The 25,888-nt window shown below is 49.0% G+C and overlaps 6 protein-coding genes across 6 annotated transcripts; 2 read left to right on the plus strand and 4 right to left on the minus strand.

Moving 5' to 3' along the window:
- Positions 1-411: 411 nt before the first annotated feature.
- On the minus strand, positions 412-2,811 carry BCR38DRAFT_363932 (uncharacterized protein). The gene is made up of 4 exons (XM_040857210.1): positions 2,080-2,811; positions 1,543-2,026; positions 735-1,492; positions 412-669 (listed from the first exon to the last, which is right to left on the minus strand). Exons 1-4 carry the CDS (start codon positions 2,504-2,506, stop codon positions 524-526), a joined length of 1,815 nt encoding a protein of 604 aa, XP_040719324.1. The 5' UTR covers positions 2,507-2,811; the 3' UTR covers positions 412-523.
- A 3,223-nt stretch (positions 2,812-6,034) lies between these two features.
- Positions 6,035-8,308, minus strand: BCR38DRAFT_472446 (uncharacterized protein). Its single transcript, XM_040862911.1, has 2 exons — positions 7,472-8,308; positions 6,035-7,416 (listed from the first exon to the last, which is right to left on the minus strand). Exons 1-2 carry the CDS (start codon positions 8,079-8,081, stop codon positions 6,341-6,343), a joined length of 1,686 nt encoding a protein of 561 aa, XP_040719325.1. The 5' UTR covers positions 8,082-8,308; the 3' UTR covers positions 6,035-6,340.
- Positions 8,309-10,026: 1,718 nt separating this feature from the next.
- Positions 10,027-11,287, plus strand: BCR38DRAFT_143002 (Cut8 six-helix bundle-domain-containing protein). The gene is made up of 2 exons (XM_040853648.1): positions 10,027-10,350; positions 10,437-11,287. Coding segments are annotated over exons 1-2 (840 nt in total). The 5' UTR covers positions 10,027-10,349; the 3' UTR covers positions 11,276-11,287.
- A 3,746-nt stretch (positions 11,288-15,033) lies between these two features.
- On the minus strand, positions 15,034-15,453 carry BCR38DRAFT_406913 (uncharacterized protein; the record flags this gene model as incomplete). The annotated part of the gene is made up of 2 exons (XM_040858104.1): positions 15,034-15,136; positions 15,248-15,453. 2 exons carry the CDS (start codon positions 15,451-15,453, stop codon positions 15,034-15,036), a joined length of 309 nt encoding a protein of 102 aa, XP_040719327.1.
- Positions 15,454-19,282: 3,829 nt separating this feature from the next.
- Positions 19,283-19,747, minus strand: BCR38DRAFT_323848 (membrane bound O-acyl transferase family-domain-containing protein; the record flags this gene model as incomplete). The annotated part of the gene is made up of 1 exon (XM_040854793.1): positions 19,283-19,747. A coding segment is annotated over one exon (465 nt), but the record flags the coding sequence as incomplete, so codon positions are not given.
- Positions 19,748-21,649: 1,902 nt separating this feature from the next.
- Positions 21,650-22,043, plus strand: BCR38DRAFT_324148 (uncharacterized protein; the record flags this gene model as incomplete). The annotated part of the gene is made up of 2 exons (XM_040854798.1): positions 21,650-21,773; positions 21,880-22,043. Coding segments are annotated over 2 exons (288 nt in total), but the record flags the coding sequence as incomplete, so codon positions are not given.
- Positions 22,044-25,888: the final 3,845 nt, after the last annotated feature.

The raw sequence follows: 25,888 nt of genomic DNA on the forward strand, positions 1-25,888 counted from the left end.
ATGACACAGTGCATCGTGTGGAGACCGGAAGGCTGTAGCAGACTTGACATGACTCATGACGTCTGGAGTATTCGCCATCCATATCCATCATCCATCCACCCACCATCGGGAGGGGTATCGGCGCCCATAACAGAGAACCAGTCAGGTTATTTAAATTGGCGGGCACTGCGTTGTTCTGGAGAGCGCATCGCTAGAAGAATGTAGAATCTAGAAGATGACTTGAATGAACACTGTACAGGTTGCCAGCCCCTGAGTCCTCCTCCTGCACATGACAGCTCCTGGAGATTGAGCGATTCCGGAACGCAGAACCAGAGTCACATTCGAGGCATTATTGGGATGGAAACAATCGACGTCATAACGTTTTGCTGCGCCTCATATGAGGCAGAAGAAGTCACTATGCAAATTTGATCTGAAAAACATTGAGGGCGTATCTTTGATCAACTTGGTAATTCTATCGCGGAGTACACTCTCCCGATTGGCCCGACCTTGATATGGTCCTATTCAAGCGTGCAAGGGGCGTCTACTAGATTCTACCCCGTTCTAAAAAGCGGTTTGGCACTTGTACTAGCTTGCATCGCAGATACTCTGCCAGATTCTTCCCCAACACGTCGTAAGTCGAACTAGACGCCACGCCACGATCTAAATGATCTTTAAGAAGGAAGTGAACGGCTGGGAATATGATGTTAGCAACGTCACAGCAAGTGGGAGACGGGCATGCATGGAAGGAAACATACCCCAGAGGTTTGGAAATTCGAAGCGGAATATGGGCTTTCCTTTGTCGTCCTCGCCAAGCAACTCGCGCACCTTCTCCACGGTCAACAGACTCCGGAGCCAATCCCACTCATCGGCGTGGCGCACGAAGAAGCCCACATTGCAATCCGAACCCTTGTCGCCAGATCTCGCATGGACTACGTAGCCTAGTGGCGCCTCGGTAGTAGCTCCCAGCGTCGAAAGATCAATGGGATTTGACGTCTCATATGTCGATTGTTCGTAGACAAAGTCTTGCGTATCTGTAGGCGCCGGGATTGGGATTTCCAACCCTTTCGACGGAAGGTAGCAGATATGCTTCACGCTGCTCTGCGGCAGAATCGTAACCCAGTATTCGTAGTACGGCTTGGGGACAGCCTGTCGAGCATCTACCGCAAAAGTCGCTCCCGGGTAGCTCTGCATGATGGTGTCCGAAACTGGACGGAAAAACTGACTGGTGGAAAGAGCCGATTCGTCTTTTGCCTGGGCAAAGATTCGAAGGTCGACAGTAGCCGAGTCCTGGTTTTTGGGGTTAGGTGGGCATCGCCCATTCGTGCGGAACTCTAAGCAGTGATACTTGGTTTCGTCGAGCCCTGCGCGGGCCTGACGCTCCAAAAACTTGGCTTTCTCCTCAATGTCGAGTCCACACAAGAAGTAGTGTGCTTCTGCTTGGAACCCGCCTTTGGCCGTGATGCCAACCTTGGTCGTTGGAGGCGGCTTGAGGCTTCCGACGTTGGTGACAAAGCTAGACTAAGCGTCAGCAATTGGACTACTTCCTGAAAGCAAGCTACTAACACCTTATCCTGGCCCGCTTGTTCTATCTTGATGCTATCCAATATGGCCACCACGTCTGAGTTGTAATACATTGGGCCCTGGATCTCGTACAACAGCTGGGCTTTGCAGGTGTCAACGGTGACCATTCCGTCGCGGTCCTTCTGCTTGGTGACATAAAACTGGCCATTAGCCGCCATCTCGACAATGGGGAACCCTAGGTCGAGTGACTTGCCCGGAAGGCTCTTGAATCCGGAAAAGTTGCCACCCGTAACATAAGTCGAGCATTCGATGAAATGGCCGGCCACGAATGCATGAGCCAGCTGGTCATAATCTTGTCGGCCCCAGCCATAGTGGTAGGCAGCACAACCTATGATGGGAGAGGCATCGGCCACACGGCCACACAGGACAATATCTGCGCCTTGCTTCAGGGCCTCGACGATACCCCAGCAGCCGAGGTAGCATTGGGCATATATTGGTTCGAAGCCCCAATCAGAAAGCTTTTGGCCTTGGGAATGTCAACATGGCAGTATACAGAGACAGTGTCCAGGCGCGGCTCACCAGTAGTCAGGCTCTTGAAGTCTTGGCCGAGTTTGATGGCCGACTGTACAGCATCCATGACTTCGTCTCCTCCCACCCAAGCTACTTGCAGATTCAACCCGGCTGCTTTCACCTTGTCAACAACGACTTGGTACAGCTTCTGGGTGTCGCTTGCTCCGGCATTGACGGCGACCTTGATGCCCCTGGATTGAAGATATGGCAAAGCAGGCTCAAGAGCTTCGAGGAAAGAAGTCTCAAACTCGCTGGATGCACCATTGCTGGTGACCTTGCCTCCAGCTCTAGTCGTCATATTGTACTCTGACATCCAGTCGCCCACGATGAACTGGACATCTTCGTTCTTGGCCAATTCGGCAAAGGCATGGCGTCGATCCGTCACGGAACCAGACGCGGAAGCGACCCGGAGCTTGAAGTTGTCATTGGAACCCATTTTTGATTACTGTCAGCTTTTCAGAGTGGCGTCAGAAGATTGCAATAACCTGTATCTAAGATCTTGGGCAATTGGCCTGGGTCTTATAACGGACAACAACTCCCAGGCTGTTCCAGATAAGGAGTAAGAAGTCTTTGATACGTCATTTCATGACAAGAGGGACATGTTTTCGGGTCATTAGTGGGCACAGGGTGTGGGGGTAGAGAGCAGGATCACATTAGTCATGCGCGCGCATGCGCTTGCGGCTTGAGTCGGGCGAACTGACTAGGCGGAAACAGGTGCAAACAAGCGTCAACCAGCGTCACACACAGCGGAATTAATCATGACACTGAAAGGTATATGATTACAAACAATCTCAAGTTCCTTACACGGACCAGCTCCACAAGTACAACTTGAATCGTGCCAATCAGATTTACAGCAGTTCTCCCCTATTCAAGTATTCTCATGATGGGGCTTTGAATACTAGCAAAGGCTTCTGATATTGGCAAAGTCGTGTCGGTCGATTTTGATGCTTTGCCACGGTAGAAAAGTGAGTTCAGCTTTCGGGAAGCTGCGGTTGAAGCCATCGGGCTCTCTCCAAACAATTCAAATCAGAGACGGGTCTGATCCTGGCTCGGAAAATATTTGGTGAAATCCATGACATTATTCTCGTTGACAACAAAGCAGGTGGCGGTAGGTTTGTAGGACCCTCTCCAGGAGTGCCGTATTATGCATTAAACTGCCAAGAAGATTGACTTCTGGCAGGGGAGGCATCTCTAGCTCGAATAGCCCTGTGTGATTGAGTTGCTACGTGTTAATCGAAGATGGCCTGACAGCTGGCCAGAGGCTAATCGTTTCTTCTAGTAATTACGTTAACTTATAGCGATAGTAGTTGAAAGATTAGGTAAAATAACTAATAGAAAGAAGACTCTGTTTATAGATTTATTCTAAAAGGGTTGTTATCAGTTTGGAGCAAACGGATCTAGTCGACGGGTTATTTAAGTCGGCAACTTATTTACTTAATGGTATAGAGACACGCGTGTACATTAGGTGTAAACAGTTTCTTAGGAGGAACCAGTAGAAACCGTTCACATGTTCACTACCTTGTATCAGGTAAACAAGCCCTAATGCAGCTGTAAAGAACAGAGTTTATCCTAAGGTATAGTAGTCAAACACTAACGTAATATATCTTGAGGCTCTAGGGCGTTGTAATGCTACCGTGGTCGGCAGGTTCCTGATTTGCACCAAGTATTTGGAGCCAAGGCTCGAGTCTCAGCTGGTTCCACTGGGAGAGACTCGGCACTATAATAACAAGTTATCTATATATATTCTCAGGGGGACTTTGTTAGTAGGGTGAGAACTAACATAGTATTGTGGTGGACGTAACGCAGTCGCTAATAGAGCGAACCTACGTAGCAGCGTATGTATTTAGTCCAGCCATTAGGGCACGGTTTGACATACGGGAGCACTTGTAGAGGTACCGGGGGCTTCGAGCCTACGGCGTATTTAATAATAAAAAAATAATAACAAGTACATGGCTTCTGAAACGTCGGTGGCTACGGCGCAGAATCCGAAGACTCTCCATCACTTTTACCTTGGAAAATCGTCAAACTATATTTTCTTGAGCATGAAATCCAGCGCGCCGGACCCTTCCAAAACAATGGGTATCTACTTCTCACTCCGCTACACGCCAGAACTATCATGGGGCGCCTGTGCGCTCAGCTCCAAGCAAAAGTTGGTCTTGGGAGCTGCAGGCATCCTGCGAAGAAATAACGGTTTTGTGTCGCCTCATCGACAGTCCCTAGCGTCCCGCACTCGTCTTCGGGATACTCTTTCAGCACAATATAGAGTCAGATGTGTTTGGGATGAGCTCGATTTCCGGAGGGAAGAGCAGTGAAGCCATCTCTAGGCAATGAAATAGTCAACTCAGAGGGATGGCTGAAGTTTATCTCTGAATAAGACAAGTATTATAGAAAGAGACTCGTCTATATATGAAAAGGTGGGGTTTGAGACGCGGAAGCAAGTATTGAGACTTAGACGCCCGACTCATTATGTAAGGGTATGTCGGAGATACCTTTTACGATAGATATGATGATACTCTTACAGTATCATTGAGTTGAAAGGGATTTTCATCATATCATTGTTTCAAAGTTTGGAAACCAACGGCATGCACATTCGGATACAAAGGTTACTAGTTACAAATTACCAACAGAGATGCAGAGACTGAATATCACACAATCATGAAACCAAAACATAAACATGAAAGACAATGTGTATATCGGATGAAAACAACCAGCGGGAACAAGAGTATTCTCGCCTCCTTATCAAGGTTGAGATCCGTAGCGCAGAACCCCTATCCATCTTACCACCCACATTACCGTCGATACCTATGATTTGAAAGTTTTCAGATTGTTCGCGTGCACTATCTCTGCAAATAACACACATGAAGACAGCTATAATACAATAAAGATAGACTCACAATCATCGCAAGTCCACTCTAAAAGACGCTGGCAATGACAGACTAATCCGGTACAGGTTAGCTGATGTGTAGGGCGGTCAGCCAGGTCTAGCACCCATCGACCCAGCTGACGGAGTCCTCCGATGATCTTCATAGAATTCTAGATGGGCCCGCTGGTGGTGTTCACTGTCTCTTCGTGGCAGACAGGAGACATATATAGCCTAGCAGGATGGGCTGATATTGGCATAGACCTCGAAGTCGGCTTCTAAGTTGCCGTACTATACACTAGCCGTGAGACCCACGATGGGTTTCGTTGATATGACAGGATGAGGCGGGAGCTTGCGAAGGCGACGAAGAGGAGGACTGCGCTCGTCCCGAATAGAGATTGCCATATGATGAAGAGTAGGCTGATAGACCAGACGAATGAAATGGAGGGTAAGAGGCTCGGAAGCTGTCATCAACTGCACAAAGTTTGCGGCCAGTTTTGAACGCATCTAGATAGAGAAGGATGAGATGGAACACGAGTAACCCAATCGTGGCTAGGGGTCATTGGGGTTGACTTCGCCCAACTGCATAGCTACGCCCACGAATTGTATATTGAACCAATGCAACAACAAACACAGCCTGAAGTCGTTCTTGTCTTCAAAATAATTATCGCTTCGTTGCAGTGGATGTCAACGCCTCTCCAAGACGAAGGTAGGGCTGCGGCGTATTTAGGGGTTGCTCTAGGACGCCAAATATTACTTCATCGCACTCATTCATTCCTCTCACCTCTTCTCATTCCACGACATCTAAATGTTCTCTCCCAGCAACAGCAAAGACTCTTATACAGCAATATAAAACGTCAACGCCTAGAAGTATCGCTATGGGCAACCTCTCATGCTAATGTTCTGGGGCGGTTCTTGGGGCTAGTCTAGCCCGTCTTCTAATCTAGCGGCCGAGTAGGGATTGAAGGTCGGAAATAAGATAGGGAGGATTGCAAAGCAAATGGATAAAACGGAGCGAAGCGCTGTAGCACAGAACCAGAGTTGGCCGCCAGTGTTTAAGCATCTCACAGGGGAAATGATCGCGGGCGGATAGTTGCATGCATGGACTGGACAAAGTGCGAAGTACTTGTAGTCTTCGATGTAGCATTCTATTTGGTCTCGACATGATAGTGTAACCCTCTTAGAATAAGTCCTGAAGCCCTTTGTATTAAGACACGGCATGTTAGAGAGTAAAATATCGCGTTCTAAAGTTTCCCAGAGCATCGTTAATCGTCTATAGCTTGTCGTCAAAATCCGCTAATGGCGTTGTTCGCGGGACAGCCGCGCCCAAGTGGCAGGACATCCTAACGGGCGATGAGACCACCCGCTGCTCACATCCCCGAGCGAAAGGTCCAATTCGCTTCAGTGAGCTCAATTGATCTTCGCCTTCGTCCCCTTAGCCAATGCTTTCAATTCCTTCAAGCTCCTTACATCCGTGCGCAGGACTCTCTCGCCATCCTGCCAAATGGCGACGTCATGATACAGCACCGCAACCGTAGATGATTTCCAAAGCTGCGCCCGCCTTGTATTTACCTCAATCATCGTCAGGACGAGGAGCAACACCGCCGCCACCTGCACCAGCAGCGGCAGACTGAGCCACACCCAATCGACGCGCACAAACACGACTGACGAAACCGTCTGCCCATGCGCCGTGACATTATAACCCGCCCTTAGCTGGTTCGTCATGCTATGCGCCATACTTGTGAACCTCTCCGCAATCCCCACACTCCTGAGCGCACCCCCGATGCCCGACGGCGGGTCCGGCGGCGACTCGCCGTCGTAGATGGTGCCTATGAATTGGCTGGACGTGAAGAATTGGGCCAGAGCGCCAATATCCACGGCTTTGGCCTTGAGCTCGGGGCGCTCGGCCGTCGCGTTGAAGACGAGGGTTCCCGCGGTGTTGTCCGGGACGGCGACGTAGCCGGCGTTGAGGGCGATGGGGTCCACCGTTTGGTTGAACTGCGATCCGTTGGCCGAGACATGCGAGTAACGGTATGCAGTGAGGCCGATATCGCACTCGAAGATTTGCAGGGTGTTGATGTATTCCGGTGTGTCGCTTATAGCGCCGTATGCGAGCGGAGACCTCAGAACGGCAATACGGACAAACTCGGGGGTATAGTCCCATTTGGAACTGTGCTTGATGATGCCAGTGGCGTTGACAATGACCATGGTTTGCCAGCTTGTCGGGACATAGGCGGGAGACATCCGTATCCCTCCTGGGGTTGTCACGTTGGCAAGGAATGGATGCTGGCCTTCCAACGAGGTGGCGTTGGCTTTGGCCGCAGCGAGGGTTACTTCGGAGACGTCGGCGCATTGGCTAGCAAACCCAAGCGAGACATAAGTTTCGTTCCACTGACAGGTCGAGCTGCAGTTGAAGGCAATGGTTGAGTCTTGACTGTATATACCCCGGAACGCAGCCCCTTGCATGATGGTGTCAACCGTTGGGGCTATATGGACGATTTAGTATTGAGCTAAGGGGAGACGGAATCAAGAAAAGCTCACCCGAGGGCGTAAAGGCGTTTCCAGACTGTTCTTGCATTGTTGCACCACTATCGTAGAAATGGCTCAGGCCGAACGTAGCATTGCCATCATCAGACGGGACATCGCGCGAATAAAGCGTGACGACTTGCTGTGCAAAGGCATCAATGCCAAGCGCCAGGATGGTAGCCAGGCCACCCAGGGTGGCCACCCCGAGCCTCCATCGAACTCGGAATAGAAGCACCAGCGATCCTAGAGGCCCGCGACTGGCTTCTTCAAACAAGTCCAGCTCGTGAAGCTTCCTGGCGGAGGCCTTGAAGTGAGTCCACTTGCACTGGCTGATACAGGCGGCTACGGACAGCAGGAGCATTGACTTGGCCGCAGTGATGAAGATGGCGATGGTGGCGTTAAGACTGATAAAAAATGCCCAATCCGACAGCGGCTGCTCCTGCATTTTAATGAGGATAACCATCACAGCCACCATGCAGCCGAAACTAGCAGTCACCGACAAGGCTTCCCAGATCCATCCCCATCGTAGCACTGGGTGTTTCTCTCGTTTGACCGAATGGTCGAAGGTGGACACTGCGACTGGGGTATATTTGGTGAAGGACGCTGACCTGGACTGACTATCCATTATCGGTGCGAGGTAGAGTTGAGGAGAAATCGGTACGTTATGCGAATAGTTAACATCACTTGAAACACTGTCCCGTAAGAAGTTCGTTGTCTAACCTAGGTCCATGAAACCTGGGGATGAGGTTGTGGTTCAAAGAGACCTGCGGTCATCTTTATGAATGCGCATGTGGCTGAGACGTCGATGCTCGTAAAATGCCGTGAATCCTCACACAATGAATTCGAGCCATCAAGTCTCGGGGGCATGAACAGGTTATAAATGGGAAAGATGAGGCTATGGTATTCTGCATTGTAGCACAATGCATCCTTCTGATGCGGCTAAGTGGCACAGCACAAGGGGGGTCAGCAGATGCTACATAGCGGCAATCAAAGGAAGCGGCGAAAATATAGGAATTATTATCAGCCAAATATTCGACCCGACAAAAATTCCGACATGCAGAATCTTGATATGTAATAATAGCTGAAACAGGACGTATTTGGGACCATGCTTAGTCCTCCCATAGCTCGAGGCCGGCGTTGAAATCCGAATCTAAATACTGATGGCTTATGATGATCCCTTCGAAGGATTCGGACCCGAAACAGGGACCGACCTGGAATTACTCGAGTGCTGACATGCGGGTCGAAAGACGTAGCATGATGCGAAAGCTATCGAGTCCACAATGTTCGCAGGTAGATGCATCGGAGATGACTTTGCAATCTTGCTTCCCTGCAAGGTCATATCCAAGCCGAGGACTTTAATTGTTGATTGAGTCAAAGGCTTGGTATATTGTGGTTCCGAATCGGAAGTGCCAGAGAAGTTGCACTGAAGATCAAGGGTCGCTGCCGCTGTGGGTGCCCCACATGAGCTAAATCCATCTTTTGGTTGCCCACTGCGTCGGGTTCGATAGGTTCGATCAAGATTGGTTGCCCGAATGGATGCCAAGTGAATTGCCGCTGCCTCACGTGCGTAAGTGCTGCCCCCGGCTACGCCTGGCCTTGACTGGCTCTCGTTGGCAGGAGAGGGGGGGGGGTGAGGAATGGTGGGGGGCGAGCAAAGGGGAAAGCAGCCTTTTACTATGACTTGCTAGACCGAAACTCTCGGATCGGTTGCGATTGGAAGGCGCTGACTGGGAAGCACGGTAGAAGGGTGGGTTTGTGACTTGTCCCTGGTCTCCACTGTGGCCAAGTCTGGTGGTGGTGCCAGCACATACACACCAGAGCAACCGTCAAGTAAGTGGCTTCTGGAGAATAGAAGGTTGGTAGGAGAAGCCAACGCTTGAAATCTGAGCTCTCGCACTCATAGCCATGCCAGACAGCTTGTTGATCGTGAGAAATAACAGATGTGGATGAGCCGTTGAGACGCACGTTGGATTGGCTGGGTGAGTGAATCGGGCTGAGAAGCTGGAAGGGCACCCATCGTCTTGCTGATTCGAACGCTGCGGGAGGCGAGAAAAGAACGAGTGCCGGCCCGGACTTGGTGGAGACTTTGGCATCCCACACAGCAACCTGGGAAACTTTGACAGAGTTTGACCGCTTTTGTGCCTCATGCCCAGTCAGCCCAGTCCCTCCTTTGCTCTTGGGTGTGCCTTGCTCAAATCAAATCCCAGGTCCTCATGCCGCAAATTGCAGGCCCCTCGTAGCCACAAGGTCAACAACTAGGTCAGCAACTCTGCTGGCCATCTTCGTGCCTAACTCACACTAACCTTGAGGCACCTTGACTGGCACAGCATCGTGCTTGTTTTCACTGACCACCTTGCAGTCCCCACAGCATACATATCAGGCCAAAACATTCACACCCACGCAAATCGCAAGCCCATTAATGCACTGGGTCTGCATGCAAATTTGGCTGAAGATGCACTTGCGCCAAGAAGGTGCCACTAGACCAGGATACCTTTAGCATCGCAGCTCTTCCCTCAGGCCACACTGACACGACATTCTTCTCTAAACCCCTCCTTCCCAAGTACTGTTATTTCTGCTCACCTCCCCCCCTCGAGAATCGCTTTTTCCATCGACTCCGCCCATCATTTAGTGGCAGCACCCAGGTCAAAACATCCACTTAATTTGCCAGTCGTGTTACCTGGTCAAACCAACCCAACTTCAGCATCAAACCAACATCGACGACCGGTGCCCACGTTGACGACGGACATGATGAACGTTTTGCTGTCGCCTCAGCCCCCATTCTTTCCCCATCAGCACGACCACTCCCGACGCTCTCCCTCGCGATCGAGTACGTTCACCTGCATTTAATTACGTTTCCCTCGCCCCAATCTTTGACAGCCGAGTCAAGCCTCTTAGTTGCGTCAGCTCCTCAATTCAGATATCAACACGGGAGCCGTCGGCGAGACAAAGAAACACCATGAGCTAACCATCTCTTGTGCAGTGTCTCCCTTCCACAGCAACATGATGAGCAATCGGAAACGAAAAGCCGAGGACGATGGCGATGAAATGTCGCTTTCGCCCCTCAGCTCGCCCGCTACCCAGAATCGCCAGCTAGCGACCCGACCGTCCAAGAAGATCCGATCCACCGAAATCTCTGGCCGCCCGCTTTCCCTCCCCAGGCTACTCGAGACACTCGATGCGGCATCCTTGCGCAGTGTGCTCCAACAGATTTGTGAGCGACAGCCCGAAATCGGAGAGGAAGTTGTCAAGAGTGCACCCAGGCCGACAGTACCTAGCGCACTCGGTGTGCTACAAGAATACCAGGACAAGCTACAAGCAGCATTCCCGTACGGCGCCACGAGTTCAGACTACACCTACTATCGTGTGAAGGCACCCCTCGTCGCCCTCCTCGATGCACTCGCCGACTTCACACCACAGTATTTACCGCCGATTGAGTCCCAAGCGAATATTTCGTTACAGTATCTGGATGGGGCGACCAAGATGATCCACAGTCTCCCCGAGTGGGAGAGCCAAAGCTATCGCCACCATAAAGAGAACGCCTACGACGAGATCTCAAGAGCATGGGCTTTAGTCATCAACGAGGCGGCAAAGAGAGGTGGAGGGTTTATTCTACACTCGGGAGGCTGGGATCAGGCGTTGGCAAAGCACAACCAGCAGTCTGGAGGACGACTCGGGACCGCCATGAGCGCCATGGCTTCGAATGTGGGCTGGGTCGGCGGAGGACCGAACGCGGGGGCACAACCGGCCGAGCAGAACTCGATTCTCAACGAACTGATGAGCGGAAACTACGGATCGCCAGTACGAGTCGGTCCGTGGTAGGCTATTCGGTCTCGGAGAAACTGTTAAGGAAGCAAGGTGTTATACCCAGGGACACGGAAACAAGCAGCAGAAGGCACATCATCCAGCGAATGCCAAAAATCTGGCAGAATGCACTCCAGTAATGCGGCGTGTATTTCATCTAACATGAGATCATGTCGATTGATATCCCGCAGCGTGCGCCGGTTGCTTGCCATGAACCGGACCCCCCCCCCCACCTTCGTCATTATCCCATCATGGGGAATCGGACGAGGGCGGCGGCCATAGACTAGGGATCACGAAGGCCGGGTTTTTCCGGTTCGGCGTTTGTTCATCATCCGACATAGTATATTGTCGTTTTGTTTTATGATTTCATATCGTCATTGCTGTGAGTGAGGTGAAGGTTGGAGTTCATTTCTTGTGCCTACTGCTACCCTGGCACAACTCAGTTGTTCAACCAGTGGTTACCATGAACAGAGATTGTTGGGGCTGGGTGATTTGTGTAACTGGGAAGGTCATGTTGTGGTCGTTACAGCTCGTCGGTGTAAGGAGTGGGTGGATAGGGTAGGGAGAGTAACTGTAATGTCACCCGTATAATGGTCCTGAGGTGAAGCGCATTAAAAGAGTGCCTGTCGACTGCCTGCGAAGGCTTACACTAGACTGGGACTAGGACTTCATGAAACAGTAGTCTCATCGTCCACAAAGGAAGGACAGGAAAGCGGTACAGCCCAAGATACCCTGGAGTGGTCAGCCACGACAACGTACGCATTCTTAATTTGGAACATGCTGATATAACTCGGAATCTTCACCTTGGGTGATGCCATGGAAAAGAGCGACCCCTCCTTTCTCTTCGCTTGGATGTTACATGTCATGAAGATATTATGAACAATTAGTTTGACGCGCGAGCACTACGTTGATAACAGCACAACTTCGTTCTTGGCCACGAAGTTTGCAAGTACGCGTATTTAGAGTTCAACTCAGATACGTACATCGTTTACTCGAGGTCCCAAGGCCCACCAATTCGTCCTGTACTCCCCTGTAGGGCGGTTTTATATATGAAACGCATTACCTCGAGTCGTAGTAATATAACCTTTGTCTACTAGTATGTTACGTTAACCCTTATTTAGTAATTTAAAACGCATCTATAGGTATTGTTACTACCTGATACAGTATCAAGAACAAGAGCGTTCCTAGCTAAATTCCAAGTAACTAACCTATACTACTAGGTACTACTAGTATCTGTCAGGTTACGCTAATGGCAGGCAGTGTACACCCTTAGGTTTAAGGTGAAGATGTTCGAATCCGACGGCGGTTGTGGAGACTACGCATGCCCACTGCGGAAGTGACGGGGAAATAATTTAGTAGAGTTGGACATCCTACTAGTTCACAAGTGATACGTGACCCCATGGGGGGTTACCCTATAGCGATAGATAAGATAGATAAGATAAGAGCTATAAAAGAGCTCTGCCAGGCCAGAATAGCTGACCTGGCCATCCTTTCCCAATACAACAATTCACACCCCATATGCACTCGCATCAACAAGGCTCATAGTGCGGGGTAAAAGCAGTGGTTAGGAAGGATTTAAATGTACAGGGTTACACTTGTATGTATGTGGATCCAAATCAGAGGATCTGATTGGCTACATCGTTGCTCTTAAGCAACATTTCGTAGCTTCGGAAATAGCTGAGCTTTCTAGAAAAAACACCATCAAAAGAGATCTGAACCACACAACTGACTTGGCACGAAATCAATCCTGATATTCGTGACTTGAGTCCTGTGAGGTCAGATCGACCAGGATACACATGTAAGACTACGTAATTTGCGCTATACCTCGGGTTTTTGGATCTACTGTCCGTCTCCATAGGCCGTAGGCTTGCTTGCATAGCACAGTATAACAAACGAGATTAAAACAAAGTGAACATGATGGAGAAGGATAAGAATATCCTCAACAAGATAAACTATCTGGAAGGGTAACAGAAAGATTAAGTAAGAGCCTTATCGCTCTAGTTAGGTTAACAAAAGTAGTTGAGCAAGTACGGATAATCGTCTAAGCCTTAACGGGCTTAGACGTAATAGGACCGTAACAAGTCCTAGAACAGAACTACCCCAGGAGATGGACAACAGAATAAAGCCTCAACACGTACGAATAATAAAATAAGACCTCAGCAGGTCATCAAACAACTAGGGCCTCAATAGGCAAACAGGAACAAGAATTCAATTCTTCTTCGCTTGTTATCTCTTGCTCTTCTTGCAAGCTTGCTGAATGTCTACCTAAATTACCCAGGTCCTTTTGCATCCATAAAAGACGCAAGGCCTAACAACCCTATCCCTAAGTCATTGCTCGGTAATATCATTATATAGTCGTCTACTTTTAATACAGTAAGTTCTAAGCTGAACATTATTGCAAGTAAATAAATAATCATAAAAAGTTATTATAGTCTTGAAGCTATAACACCCCCTATTATAAATTACTAGAATCGAAATGCAAGTTCTTTTTGATATCAACGATGGGCAGTGTATGCCCGCAGGTTTAAGGTGAAGATGATGGCAACGGAATGTCAAAGTGTGAAAGTGCAAGACACCGGTTAGGCGCCGGTGGGGCACCGGTATAGGGACCTGCGAGTCGTGACCTAATATGGAAGCCTTGGTATACTAAGGAACCGGAGGAGCTAGTGCTCTGCGGCTCCGATATACGGGCTCTACTACTCCGAATGCGGGCTATAGTTAGCTATGTAAGAGAGGTATCGTGGAGGAAGATAGGAAGAAGGGTAGATATCAATGAACTATTCTGGCCAGCCCTACCTGGGACCACCAGGTGGTAACTCGTGGGGTAGCCTAATACTCCCCTTCACTCTGTACTATTATTGCCTGCGGCCAAGCCGAACCCTGACACAGATAACAAGATCCTCAACAAGACCTTACTATCTGGGAGGGTGAAAGAATAACAAATCAAGAGCCTTGTTGCCGTGATCGGTTCAACAAAAGTACCTCAACGGGCATGATGAACGAAATAAGACCTTAACAAATCATCTATACAGCTGAAGCCTCAACAGGCGAAGGGAACAAAATGTATTATTACTGTTCTACTCGACGCACTCGCGAACCTGGCGTTGGAAGAAAAGGCACTTCTTTCTAACTATTTCAGAATCGAGTTTCCGCATCTGCTCCAGAGTGATAGAGTGACCATGTTACGCAAGATAGAGCTCAGTAGGATACCGTGCGGAGCAGCCACCGAGCAAAGATTCGAGCAGATGGGATGGAAAACTGTGAGGAGCACACAGAGTGACTTTGGGGCGCCATGGTGCACATTACAGAGGGATCAGGGTGATCACAACTGGAGCCTATTTTTACCGGGTGGGGGGACGAGAATATGGACAACCGACGTTTCGGGAGTCACTATACAACTGGTCACATATTCAAGTAGCTTGTTTTCCCTGTTTTTCTTAAGGTTAAACTTGGCAATAGAACATATTTATTTAGTAAGCAGGGCGTTTGTGACATCTTACGTGTACCCCAAAGGGGGTTGAGTGAATTCACGGATATTGGCTATTTCTAAGTTTCCACGTCCACTTGTGCTGTCAGTAAACTATTTTCATCCAATATACATGAATTATCTCGACAGTCACTCAAAGGCTCTGTTGTCAGTTCTTCGTTCATCATCCTCATCCGCCCAGATTTAGCATTCTAACTCGGGCCCCCCCAACCACACCTTCAGACATCTGGAAAACCACCCCCTTTTCAAGCAGTTCCACCGCACTGTCAAATCCTTGCTCGTGGATTCCTCATGTACCAGTGGCTCGCACCTCTAACGCAGTCTTCGTCGGAGTAAACAAGCTCTTCGAGTAGCAGTTCTCACAATTCGGATTCTCGATGCAACCCCAGTCGCTGTAAGCAACAACCAGTCAGCTATGTCAAGTTCTTCCATGCAGAGTTTATCCGTCCACAGTTCACCGGAACATGCAATATTATGTAGTATCAGGGAGAATGTTTACTTACTCAAGACTGCAGTGCTGGCAATAATACTGATGGCTGGTGCACCATACCACTTCGGGGTCTAGTGATGCGGTTGGGGCAGGCATGGGAGTAGGGGTCAACAACACGGTCGCGGTTACCGTGACGGTGACGCCGGCCTTGCGGGTTTTGGGTGGTGCGGCGACGGTGAAGGTGGTGAGGAGGAGAATGAGGATTGGGTTGAGGAGCATGTTGCGGTTTGGCGTGTTATGACGGGATATTACTTATGACAAAGCGGGTTGAAGTAGAATATGTGTGATTTTGTTGAAGTATGGAGTGAGGTGTGTAAGTTTGAAGTTTCTGATGATGCTCGTCTGTCTAAGCTGGGGATTTGGCTCCGTATCAGGGGCAAATGAGGGTTTATATAACATTTTCATCTTGGCTCATCGGTCATCCAGAAGCAAACTCAGACGCATGGCGCTCACTTTTACTCTTGGCGTCACAATATCACTGTCTGAGGGAATAACCACCTGTAGGTAGATGTCGTGCTTCATCTATCAACCTCGTTACACCAACCAGCCATGTAAGATCTGGAGGTTGGTGTTTGTCAGGCGTGCGCTATACTCGGCAGTTCACTAGCTTATGTTCAATAAACATGGTATGCCGCCGAAGCTGCATTTCAACGTGTCGCCATCTATTATATCTTGGTATCGCATTCCGCCCATGGCTTGATAACCACCCGGTTAGCAGGACCGCTGTTCGAGTTGTGTTGAAAATTAGGATACTTAGTGGCGCAGTGCAGTGACACAAGAAGAGCTTTCGTCCTGTTGAATATCCTAATGCGTGCTGGGCAAGCGGACAGAAGTCGGCATTTGAGGTTGGACTGGGAGCTTTTGTGGACAGGTGTTGGTTGACTGGAATCAAGGAACTGCGTACGGGTGCACAACCACGTGGTGCATTCGTGCTATAGATCCTTCTAGATTTGTGGAGGACGTAGCAGTTTCTCTGCTGCTGTTTGGACATGGCTTAGGCAAAGCTGTACTGTGTATTTTTTGCAATGTGTCTCCATTCCTTCGCCACCTCGGTGTCGGTGGTTTCCTGAAAGAGAACGCACATTATCACATCTCTGGAACCTGAGTTACCTGGCTTAATCTTCCAGCCGTGTATGACAATCTGTAGAGCGGGGCTACACCAGCCCGACGTTATTGTGTGACGAATAGCGGGGTTTGTGGTCACCAGCTGAGCCATTTGCGTGGGATACAGGCCCTTGTCGTCTGTGAAGAAGGACGATTTCAAGTGATTGGTATCACTAGGTCTTTGGTTATTAGCATCAACGTCTACTGTCAAATGTTGCTTCTCGGTTGTCCCAGCATAGGTTCATCTGAAGGTCTAAATATGCCTCAAGGTAAAACCCATTTGCGAACATTCTGCATCTGTACGATGCGTCAATTCGGTATCACTCGAACAGATCTGGTAGCTTCGGTCAGTTGTGCAAACATTGGCTGACTCTCGCGGCCGTCACACCAAGCTGCCATCATCCGAGCCTTGCTTGAGGGTTCCAACTCTTCAGCTGCCAGGGCTAAAAACTGCCATATCATGCATCTTCCCTTTCCCTTTTCCCGTATCTGATAGTTGCCTGAGACACTAATGCTTTTGATCTTTCTCTTCCATGTTTAAAAGCTTCCCAGCCGCCATCCGCCAGCAGGGGCAAACATTTGCACCTCTGTGTGCAACTCCAAGCCCCACAGTCATATGATTCAACACTGTGTTTGTTGTTGCAGGTCTCGCCAAACCCAGCCTCTCAAAATCATCTCCATGACGACGCCCAGATGTGGTGGCATGTCCAATGGTCCAGAAAGACGGTGAAAAATTAGGAAGTTGTCGGCAGTTGCCGCCGAGTCAGCCGAGATCAGACTGACCTGTAGCACCCGAATGCACGTTCGAAGGTACAGGATACGGCAAATTGCATGGCGTGCAGTGGTTGATTGTCACGAGAGGGCTGAGCTGCCTCTTCGCTTTAAGTGAGCAACGTAATTGCGCAACTGTGGGTTGTGGCTGGCATATCGCCACATGAGTAACGTGCTGCCACGTCAATTCTTCAGAGCTACCTTCCGGTATAGGGATAGGCAGCCACTGGGCAGTATACTATTGGCCTAAACCAAGGATACATTATAAGAATAATGAGTGTTGTATTTGTCCTGGAGAAGAAAGTTTTCAAAGTGAACTTGGACACAAAACCCGTTATCGCTGGGATGCGTTTATCCCAGTCACTCGTGGCCATCTTTCAATAGCAGGAAGCATAGATGGCCAGCATCATCAGCCTTACTATGTACGGTGGGCTGGAAGGGGAACAGCTGGATCCATTTAAACCTCCCCTTCACAAGCCTCGCAACAGGCAGATTTCGATGAACGATCGGTACCCAAACAACGTCTCATGAAAGAATTCGACCCATCAACTGTCGTATCCTGGACTTCGAGGATTTCTACTATGATATCCCACTATGTGCGGTTTTCTCATACACCTGAGAAAACGAAGAGGTCACTCTACAAGACATGCAGAACCTGCAGAGACCAGCGCAGAACCCGAAGCTTTCCTTTGATTATGATCTTGATTATGCCTGAGTGGACACCTACTGCATCGATAAAGCCATCACGCTGATCTGACTGAGGCTATCAACTCTATGTACACATGGTACCAAAGTTGGGGGCTGTGCTTTCAGGGAATGACGTAAAACAAATGGTTGGTAAGGAAATCCAAATAAGCAAAATGAATATACATCGCCCACGTATTTCCAAATTTCAACCGCATGGTTCGATTTACTTAATTTACTTGAATTTAAAAATCACTTTAACCTCGAGATTTGTGGTTGGAAAAGGAACTATACGAATCACCGGTGTGACGGGCTCACTGCGAAACTATACAGCTCAACATGGCCAAATACTGTTAATTATCTAACTGAGGAGGAAAGTAAAATAAGCGAGTTTTCCGAGAACACAAACCATGTTTTTATATGCCCTCGATGGTTCCTTTGGTGGATCCGGACGCAAGGTTCTTGCAGCTCCGGATCCCATTTCAGGCACAGCCTGTCACAACCGGGATACGCTAGATTTATTTCTACTAAATTTAGCAGGATTTGTAGGGGGGAGTGATAATATGCTATCCTTAACTATTACTATTCTAGGAATTAAGATAATCATTACAAGGGTATGGACCCTAGTAGAGTAAGCTAGACTTCCAGATACTGCAGGCTAAGCCATCATAGGCTATAGTCTATACATAGGTTACATAGGTTATTAGTAATGCCCTTCGCCTCTAACCATAGGAAAACATTTTGAACCGCGTCTGCTAATTTGATCAGTGGAGGGAACAAGAGTTTTCTTTTTTTTTTGGGAGGCCTACGCTACGTGCAATGGGACTGGCAGTGGCCTGGATTGCTCTAGGACGGGGGCATCGCGTATTTCTGACGTTGGAGACACTCAGACGGGCGCAGTATATCGCGGCTGGTGAAGCTTAGCCTATTTCATGGTTTTACTGGTGAATCCATAAGTAGCGCACTCAGAATTTCTTTTGTTTTCTTTTCGGAACGCGTTGAGGTTCTGTCCATGAGCCATCTCTAGAGGTAATTGGATGCGTCCCCTACGCCTTGTTAGAACACGATGGATGGAGTTGAACATTGCACACATCCAGTGGCAAGCCACTATGACCATCACTAGAGGTGTAAATTGTAGAGTGCATCTACAAAATCGTTGACTTGGGCAGTCCGTTTATTGGGTGCTCATCTTTCTCATGTAAGAAAAGGATGTACTCCGACTTTCGCCAGCCAAAGGACACGTTTATATGGTGTATACTGGTAAATACTCAACATCCAAAACTAGGAACGGTAGCCGTTCAGCAAACAACAATACCTGACATGCTCGATCGCCGTGGTGCTGGCGGAATATCTTTGCTCACGCCTCGCCAGCACTATATACCAAAGGGTACTGCCAAGCAGGAACGGTACAGAAGAAGACCACGAAAACCCACGCATAACCAATCAGTCTCGCCCAGATCGAATTCTTCATCACCACCAATCTATTTTTCACAACCGTCTCAGCTAGACACAATACGTAGTTAGTAAGAAAGAACCGAAAGTTCTCCCTCGAGGTATTCTTCCTTATTAACACCCAATCAGTCAACGAATGGCAGCCAGCAGATAGCAGAAAAATCCAAAGAGCCTTGAGACTGCTGTTCAATATCCTCCATTGCCCCTCACCTTGCTCTTGTTCCAAATAACGTCGAAGGAAAGGGGGCATATACGCCTCAAAAGGCTTCACATGCAGCCGATGCCAGAACACGCCCCAAAACCGCCGCAACGAGTATGCCTCAGCGAGGCTGCCGAACAGGGCTGGCCATTCGGCGGGCTGGTCCCATTGCAAGACGAAGACGAAGAAGATGGCGGAAAGGTTGTGTGATATCTTGAGAAGGGCGTTCGTGTTCCAGATCCAGATGATTGACATCATCGCGCGGAGACAGAGGGCATGGGTCCCTAAGGGGACTACGAGGCCTTAGTTTGAGGGGGAGAAGTCGTCCATGGTTACGCGTAGTTGTTTCAGTAGAGTGATGAATAGTGCGTTGGCGCGGCGGTGAGCTAATAAGATGAGCAAGCATTGGAATACTCGGCTGGTGAAGAATGATAATTGGGTACGGGATGTGGTGTTCGGTGCGACTGTGGTGCCTGTGGTGAGGCGAAGTCTGCGGACATTGCTCCAGACCCGGTAGGTGGCTCTGAGGCGTTGCGGCAATGGGGCCGGCCCCAGATCTTCAACATGTTTGTCAAGGAAAAGGAGAGAGGACGTGTGCATGGTGACGCCGATGACAAAGGGGACCCAGAGCTGAGGACGAAGAGTCGGTTCCGATCCATCTTCACTGAGGCATTTGAAGATACTGAGGACATGCAGAATAATCAGTCCCTGGCGTATAGTATTGATCGGCTGCTGAATAGCGAAGTAGAATAATACAATCGAGAGGGAAAACCAGTAGAGCGGGGATAGAGTCATGATGCAATGCGGACTGTACGATGTCAGATTCGGAGGCAGTTTTCGAAATGAAGAAGGCTTGCTTCTGGTCCTGGACAGCAAGAGGCTTGATGATAGCATGGGCAGAAAGATTGACGTCTAGTGAAAGCTACCGATCGAAAGCGCCTATCGCCCTTGGTTCCACGGTACCTTGTGCCTCGTTTAGTGTCTAGCATGTGTACCTTGAGTTGCAGAGGGTGCAAACACCTGCCCAAGTCCTTATTCTGCCGTTAATGAGTTGCCAGGATCCAATCGTTTGTTTCATGAAGACAGCAGCGTTGTGCTACGGCGTCACACCGAGATACTCCAGGTGTATTTTAGGTACTGTACAAGTGTGATGATACTTGCTCTACCAAAAGATTACACCCAACCCTATCACATGAAACTCTTTCTTCAGCATTTTGTTTGCTGGCGCCGTGCTGGAGCACATAAACGTGTTATCCGGGAGCAACACCGCGGAGGAAGAAAAAAGATCCGCCCGTTGCACAATGAGTGACATCGTGCTGCATTGGTGTGTAAGCTACAAACCCGAAGGAGCAAATGAGCATTATAATCGCTAACAGCAAGTCGATGATGGTGATACAAATATGTTGGCTGATAGTATGTGTGGATGCACCGTTTCTTGAGTGACCTGGTTTGGAAATTAAGAAACAAGAAGAGATAAGATGATTGGAAGGAGGTGATCTCAAGAGTTTGGACTTTTGATAAGAAGAGCCAAAGCATCACTTCAAAAAGGTTTAGAGGCTTTGATTAGTTACGAAGGCCCAAGTTCAGTTTGGCAACTAGATATCCTAGTAAGTGTTGATGCATCTGACAGATACAAGTCGAAATAAGATAAAGGATGCCTGAGGTTATGGATAATCAAGCAGAAATGTAATCCAACTGCCGATGCGATCTGGTTACATAGCATATGTTTGCCCCATGGCATAGGTTTGTTGTCATTTATGGACGACGATGTTGTGCAAGATGAGCTTCGTTGTTGACGGCGAGGACCCGTGCCATAAACACGCAAACTCTCAGAGGTGATGTAGCAATAGAAATTCCATAAGTGATATTGCCTACTATCATGCCAATCCGCCGTCTATTTAAACAAGACGCTCAATTGACCCCGGACACTCACGAGCTCAGAAGCACCACCGTACAGCATCCTCATCCTTCTCAAAGCAAGCAAAGTTGAATTATCCCGCAAAACCTATACTCAAACCCTCACTCACTCATCCACTCGTCAAGATGCCCATTGCGCTCCCTTTCCTAGAGGTAGCCGGGATATTCACCATGGTCGGCGCACCAGGGGCCGTCCCCAGCATCTACGGCGGAATTTGCTCCTCGCAGAAGACCTGCGTCGGTCCCAACGCTGATAAAAGCACCATCGACATCGAGTCCGTACCGCGCGTCGCTGAGTACGTCCGCCGCGACGACGGCGTGGGACCCTGCGGCGTCCCGCAGTACAACTACGACATGTGTCAGGACCAGCTCGTTGGGGTTACGGTGAACAGCACTATTCCCGTTTTTGGCCGTGAGTTCTCATGTATCTCTGTCGATGATCGTTCTCGTTTTCTTCTGCTTGCAATGGGAAGTAAAGTTCTGGGGCAGGTATATCTAATGTGGTATGATTATGACAGAAGCTCAATTCGACTACCTGCCCCCGGCTTGCATGGATCTTGCCGGCTTCATCGTCGGTTCCTGCAATGCGCCCGATGGCCCGATTCCGGTTCCTTGCGGCTCGGCTTGCATGCTTTATATGGACATGACTAGTGACCACTACACGAAGCTCGCTCTGGCACTTGGGAAATGAATCAGTTGTCGCTTGAGGCAGGTTGTATCCTTGGTGGGTCTCGTGTGGCTTGTGGGGAGTTGAACACACCATTTTTGGGATTGGTTTGCTATACTATTGGTTGAATGACTTCAGTCTTCCGTGGTGCTTCTGCAGTTGAGCTGCAACAGTCGGTCATTGCACCTCACGCTCGTTCGTCTAGTCAGATACAATACACGCCGCTCTGCCTCGTCAAAGTGCTGTTTTAAAGAACTGTTCGATGGTGTCTCATATTGTACTGATAATGCCATCTGTATTCGAATGTACCCTCGGCCGAGCGAGTTGGTTTACTGAATTGAGTAAATAACCTTCGAACCTCAAAACCTATCGGATATTCTCCCTAGAGACTGTGTCGATGATGTAATGTCACTGAAATTCTAGGCCGAACGATTCGCTAGATGCCAGCTCAAAGTCAGCCGTGAATACGATGTTGATTTAGACTCTCTGTACCTACCCGTGTCAGACTCGTTACCAACTTGCTTATTTGTTGCTACATGTGTCGGACACTTCAAGCATGACGCCGTTATTTCATTCATAGAATATACGTGCTTGTCAACCTTTGAACCATCTTACGGTGCCCTGAGATCTGTCAGAACTAGCACTGTCATGAGTATCTTATCCTTCGGGGAGGATACCGCCGAGCTCGTGAATTGACTTTCTATGTGTAGCGGGAGTTTAAATCTAGTATTTGGACTCTAAGTATTATTCTCAGCACATAATTAGTAGTACTCGAGATCATATGCGTATTCAACTTAGCCACAGTCATTTTAGGAATTGGATATAGTGTTATAAATAAAAGAACGAATGACTGTTGAGGCCTTTTGAGGCCGACTGCGAAGGTTTGCCCCAATAACCATAACCTTGACATTTAGAGGCACTGCCAGTATCCGAAACAGACCTTTGCTGATGGCCAACTTCGCTCGAGGTATTATCTTAGCCGGGACGGAGTGCAATGAGTTGCACGGCAGCTTTTACGGAACTAAGGTTTGAGACTAAAAATGGAGAATGCCATGGTAAGCTGTCAGTAATGAGTCCTTTGATAAATGGGGGTTACACCTGGCTTGCGGATTCCCACTCTGCCCAGTGTTCTTTGCAGTTGGTCGTTTTCATTTTATACATTGGGTTGCATTATCGAGCATCTTGGACGTATTTTACCGAGTCCAGCTCGATTACTTAGTAGCAAATGAACATGTGCAAATTTTGAAATAAGTTGTCTTTCTGCAGACGCACCAAAAGAATTTAGAGCTCTGTAGCCATGCAGCGATTCCCACTACGGTAATTTCACGAGCACACCGGGCGCAACCTATCTTACCCATGCAGGCATGTCGCATCCTCGATGCTAAGCCTTGTAATTATGCCCCAAGGAGTAGCTCTCGGTGATTGCTATGGTGTGATACTCGCACGAGACTGGCCTTCGCCATGATGCAGCTTACTTGATACGCGAGGTGCAAACAACGCAGACATGACCCGAGACACTTGGAAGCCGAGCCTATTCACTTCTGGCTAGCGTGGATGACCTCTAATGATGGAAATACTTGAAGATCCAAGTCGACCGTTGAAGTCGAAGTCGAAATAGGCCTCGAATCGGGCTTGCAGAGGGGAGTACCCACCAATGCTGCTATACATGTATTTGTGAAGACGGCTTTGCGCATTTCGTTGGGTTTCGTGATGACTGCCTAGGCTTATTCGAAAAGTTAGAGTCGGCGACCGGGTGGTAAGATACGACTTATCATCTAAAATGAGCCTCTTTTGCTGACGTTTGTCTCAGACTCCCAGCATGATTACACCCGGCACTAGAAGTAATTGTGGGTCCTTCAAGTCTCGGTTGCAGCCACCTCAGCTCAATCGGTCATCATTTTTGGCTTTGTCACTCTCCAACGCCAGGCAACCAAGGATGGAGAAGATATAGTTAAGGTACTTTTTGTCGGTGATACCGACCAAAATCTGGCTTTTAGGCGCATTCATAAAGCGAAGCTAGCAAGACGGCTTGGATTCCGCCACGCTATCGAAATATTGTGGCGCGGTGTGTGGCTGTGGGAGAAGCGGAGTTGCGGAGTATACGTAGTGACTTGCGTGGCCGCCACTGCTATTTTGGGCACTGTTCTGATCTTGACCACAGTAAATCCAAATTCCAGTGGCAATTGCAAGGGAAGGCCGGGAAGACCTGAGGCGAGTCGTCCGACGAACAGCCAAGGTGCCATGCAATTGAGCAGAGTTTGGCTGACTAGATGACACTGTCGTACCTATTTCGAAACGAAATTGGGATACCGAGTCATGCCTGCAGGCTGGAATGCAACGTACTGATCTGTTGATAGTTGGTGTATTCGTGTCTGCTGCAGTAGCAGTAGCGGAGTTTTGGGCTGAGTGAGCATGTGGCCCTCATGAAAATCGATGCTGGATGCGCCGTATGGACGACAAGCGGGTGTGCCTGATGATCTTCCTGGATCTTCATATATGTTTGACGAATCACGCGAGAGGTCGTTAGTAGCCCAAACTTTGAACAGCATCGGAAAATTTAGATTCAGGAACACAGAGACCTGGAGTTACGAGACCGGTGTACAGAGCACAGTATGTCTGAAATTGATACGTCGAACCTCATAATTGTGGATGGTAGGCGCATTAATGGCACATGTCGTCGCTCAAGCCACTACAACGAATACAAAGAGGGCCGCATGCGTTGTCCCAGCCATTGGGACACTACGACACAGCCAATCGCCAGCCCACACTAGAAACATGTGTAAGCCCCTTGTTGTCGGCGCAGAATCGGACTGTTCACAGCAATCAAGCGAGCAGCAGTGAAAATGACATGGCGAAAATAGCGAAAGCTGAACATCAAGATGACGAAAGATATACCATCCATTGCCGTTTGTAGATAGGTTATCTCAACTGTGCCAAAAATGCGCTTTGCTGGTGGAGAGACAGCGACGTCACTTCTTAAAGTTGCTTGGCAACGAGATGTTGCGGATGACCAGGATGGAACGGGCGTTGCCAGGGGGTTACAAGCGGCAATTCGCGCTCCGTTTTTATTTGAGGCACATGGGTGCTGCGCCTGCTCATAGGACCTGAAACGCGAAACCTCCATCAGCACCAATCCTCGCTTGATTTTCGAGCCACCCTCACCATTCGACTGTGGGATTGGCCCTGCTCATCTGCTCCCAAACCATCTGCGTGAAACTCGAGCACTTGACATTTTCTGCCGAATTATCTTGTCGCGTCGAACCTTCTATCTTGCTTGACCCCTCCCACTGAAGTTGTCAAATCGAGAGCGCATTGCAACCTGGGTCAAGGCTTTTAGCTACTGCCGGCACTGTACCCGTCGCAAGTCAACACGCGCCTGCGCCTGCGACGGCGACTTCGACTGCGACGGCGAACGGACTCTTGCCCATTGCAGACGCGTATTCCGTTGACAAACCAGCGGCTTGACGTCGAAACTCAATCTTGGCGATCGCGATAGGGGTGATCTCCAGACTTCGAACCCACCGCTCCTGCTCACAAGACACATTTCACCATCCTCTGGCAGACTTCGACGTCGCAGTTGGAATACACTCGAGATATTGGCTAGTGTGAACCCATTCTAGAGAGTGGTTGTGTTACTACATCAACACCCCGACCTGCTTCACTACCATTCCACCACCGAAGGCACATCAGAGCCGCCCGTGGACCTTCGCAGTCCTACGTGATTCACCCGGTTTCTACTCGACCATATCCCGCCCCTTCCCCTGTTGATATAATAGTAGTAACCATGTCGTATAATCGTTTGGGTGAGTTATTCATGCTTCCTATTTTGAGTTCCTTTGCCTTCACCCCCTTTCTCCGTA

Source organism: Pseudomassariella vexata (genome assembly GCF_002105095.1).
Source record: "Pseudomassariella vexata strain CBS 129021 chromosome Unknown BCR38scaffold_3, whole genome shotgun sequence".
NCBI classification, from domain to species: domain Eukaryota; kingdom Fungi; phylum Ascomycota; class Sordariomycetes; order Amphisphaeriales; family Pseudomassariaceae; genus Pseudomassariella; species Pseudomassariella vexata.

What these genes read in the sequence shown, in the direction of transcription:
- BCR38DRAFT_472446 (XM_040862911.1), bottom strand. Translation starts at nt 8,081, where the DNA reads ATGGATAGTCAGTCCAGGTCAGCGTCCTTCACCAAATATACCCCAGTC. An exon ending in AAACGCCTTTACGCCCTCGG is followed by an intron (nt 7,417 to 7,471) that starts GTGAGCTTTTCT and finishes TCGTCCATATAG; the next exon opens with CCCCAACGGTTGACACCATC.
- BCR38DRAFT_363932 (XM_040857210.1), bottom strand. Translation starts at nt 2,506, where the DNA reads ATGGGTTCCAATGACAACTTCAAGCTCCGGGTCGCTTCCGCGTCTGGT. An exon ending in CTTCAAGAGCCTGACTACTG is followed by an intron (nt 2,027 to 2,079) that starts GTGAGCCGCGCC and finishes GACATTCCCAAG; the next exon opens with GCCAAAAGCTTTCTGATTGG. An exon ending in CAAGCGGGCCAGGATAAGGT is followed by an intron (nt 1,493 to 1,542) that starts GTTAGTAGCTTG and finishes CGCTTAGTCTAG; the next exon opens with CTTTGTCACCAACGTCGGAA.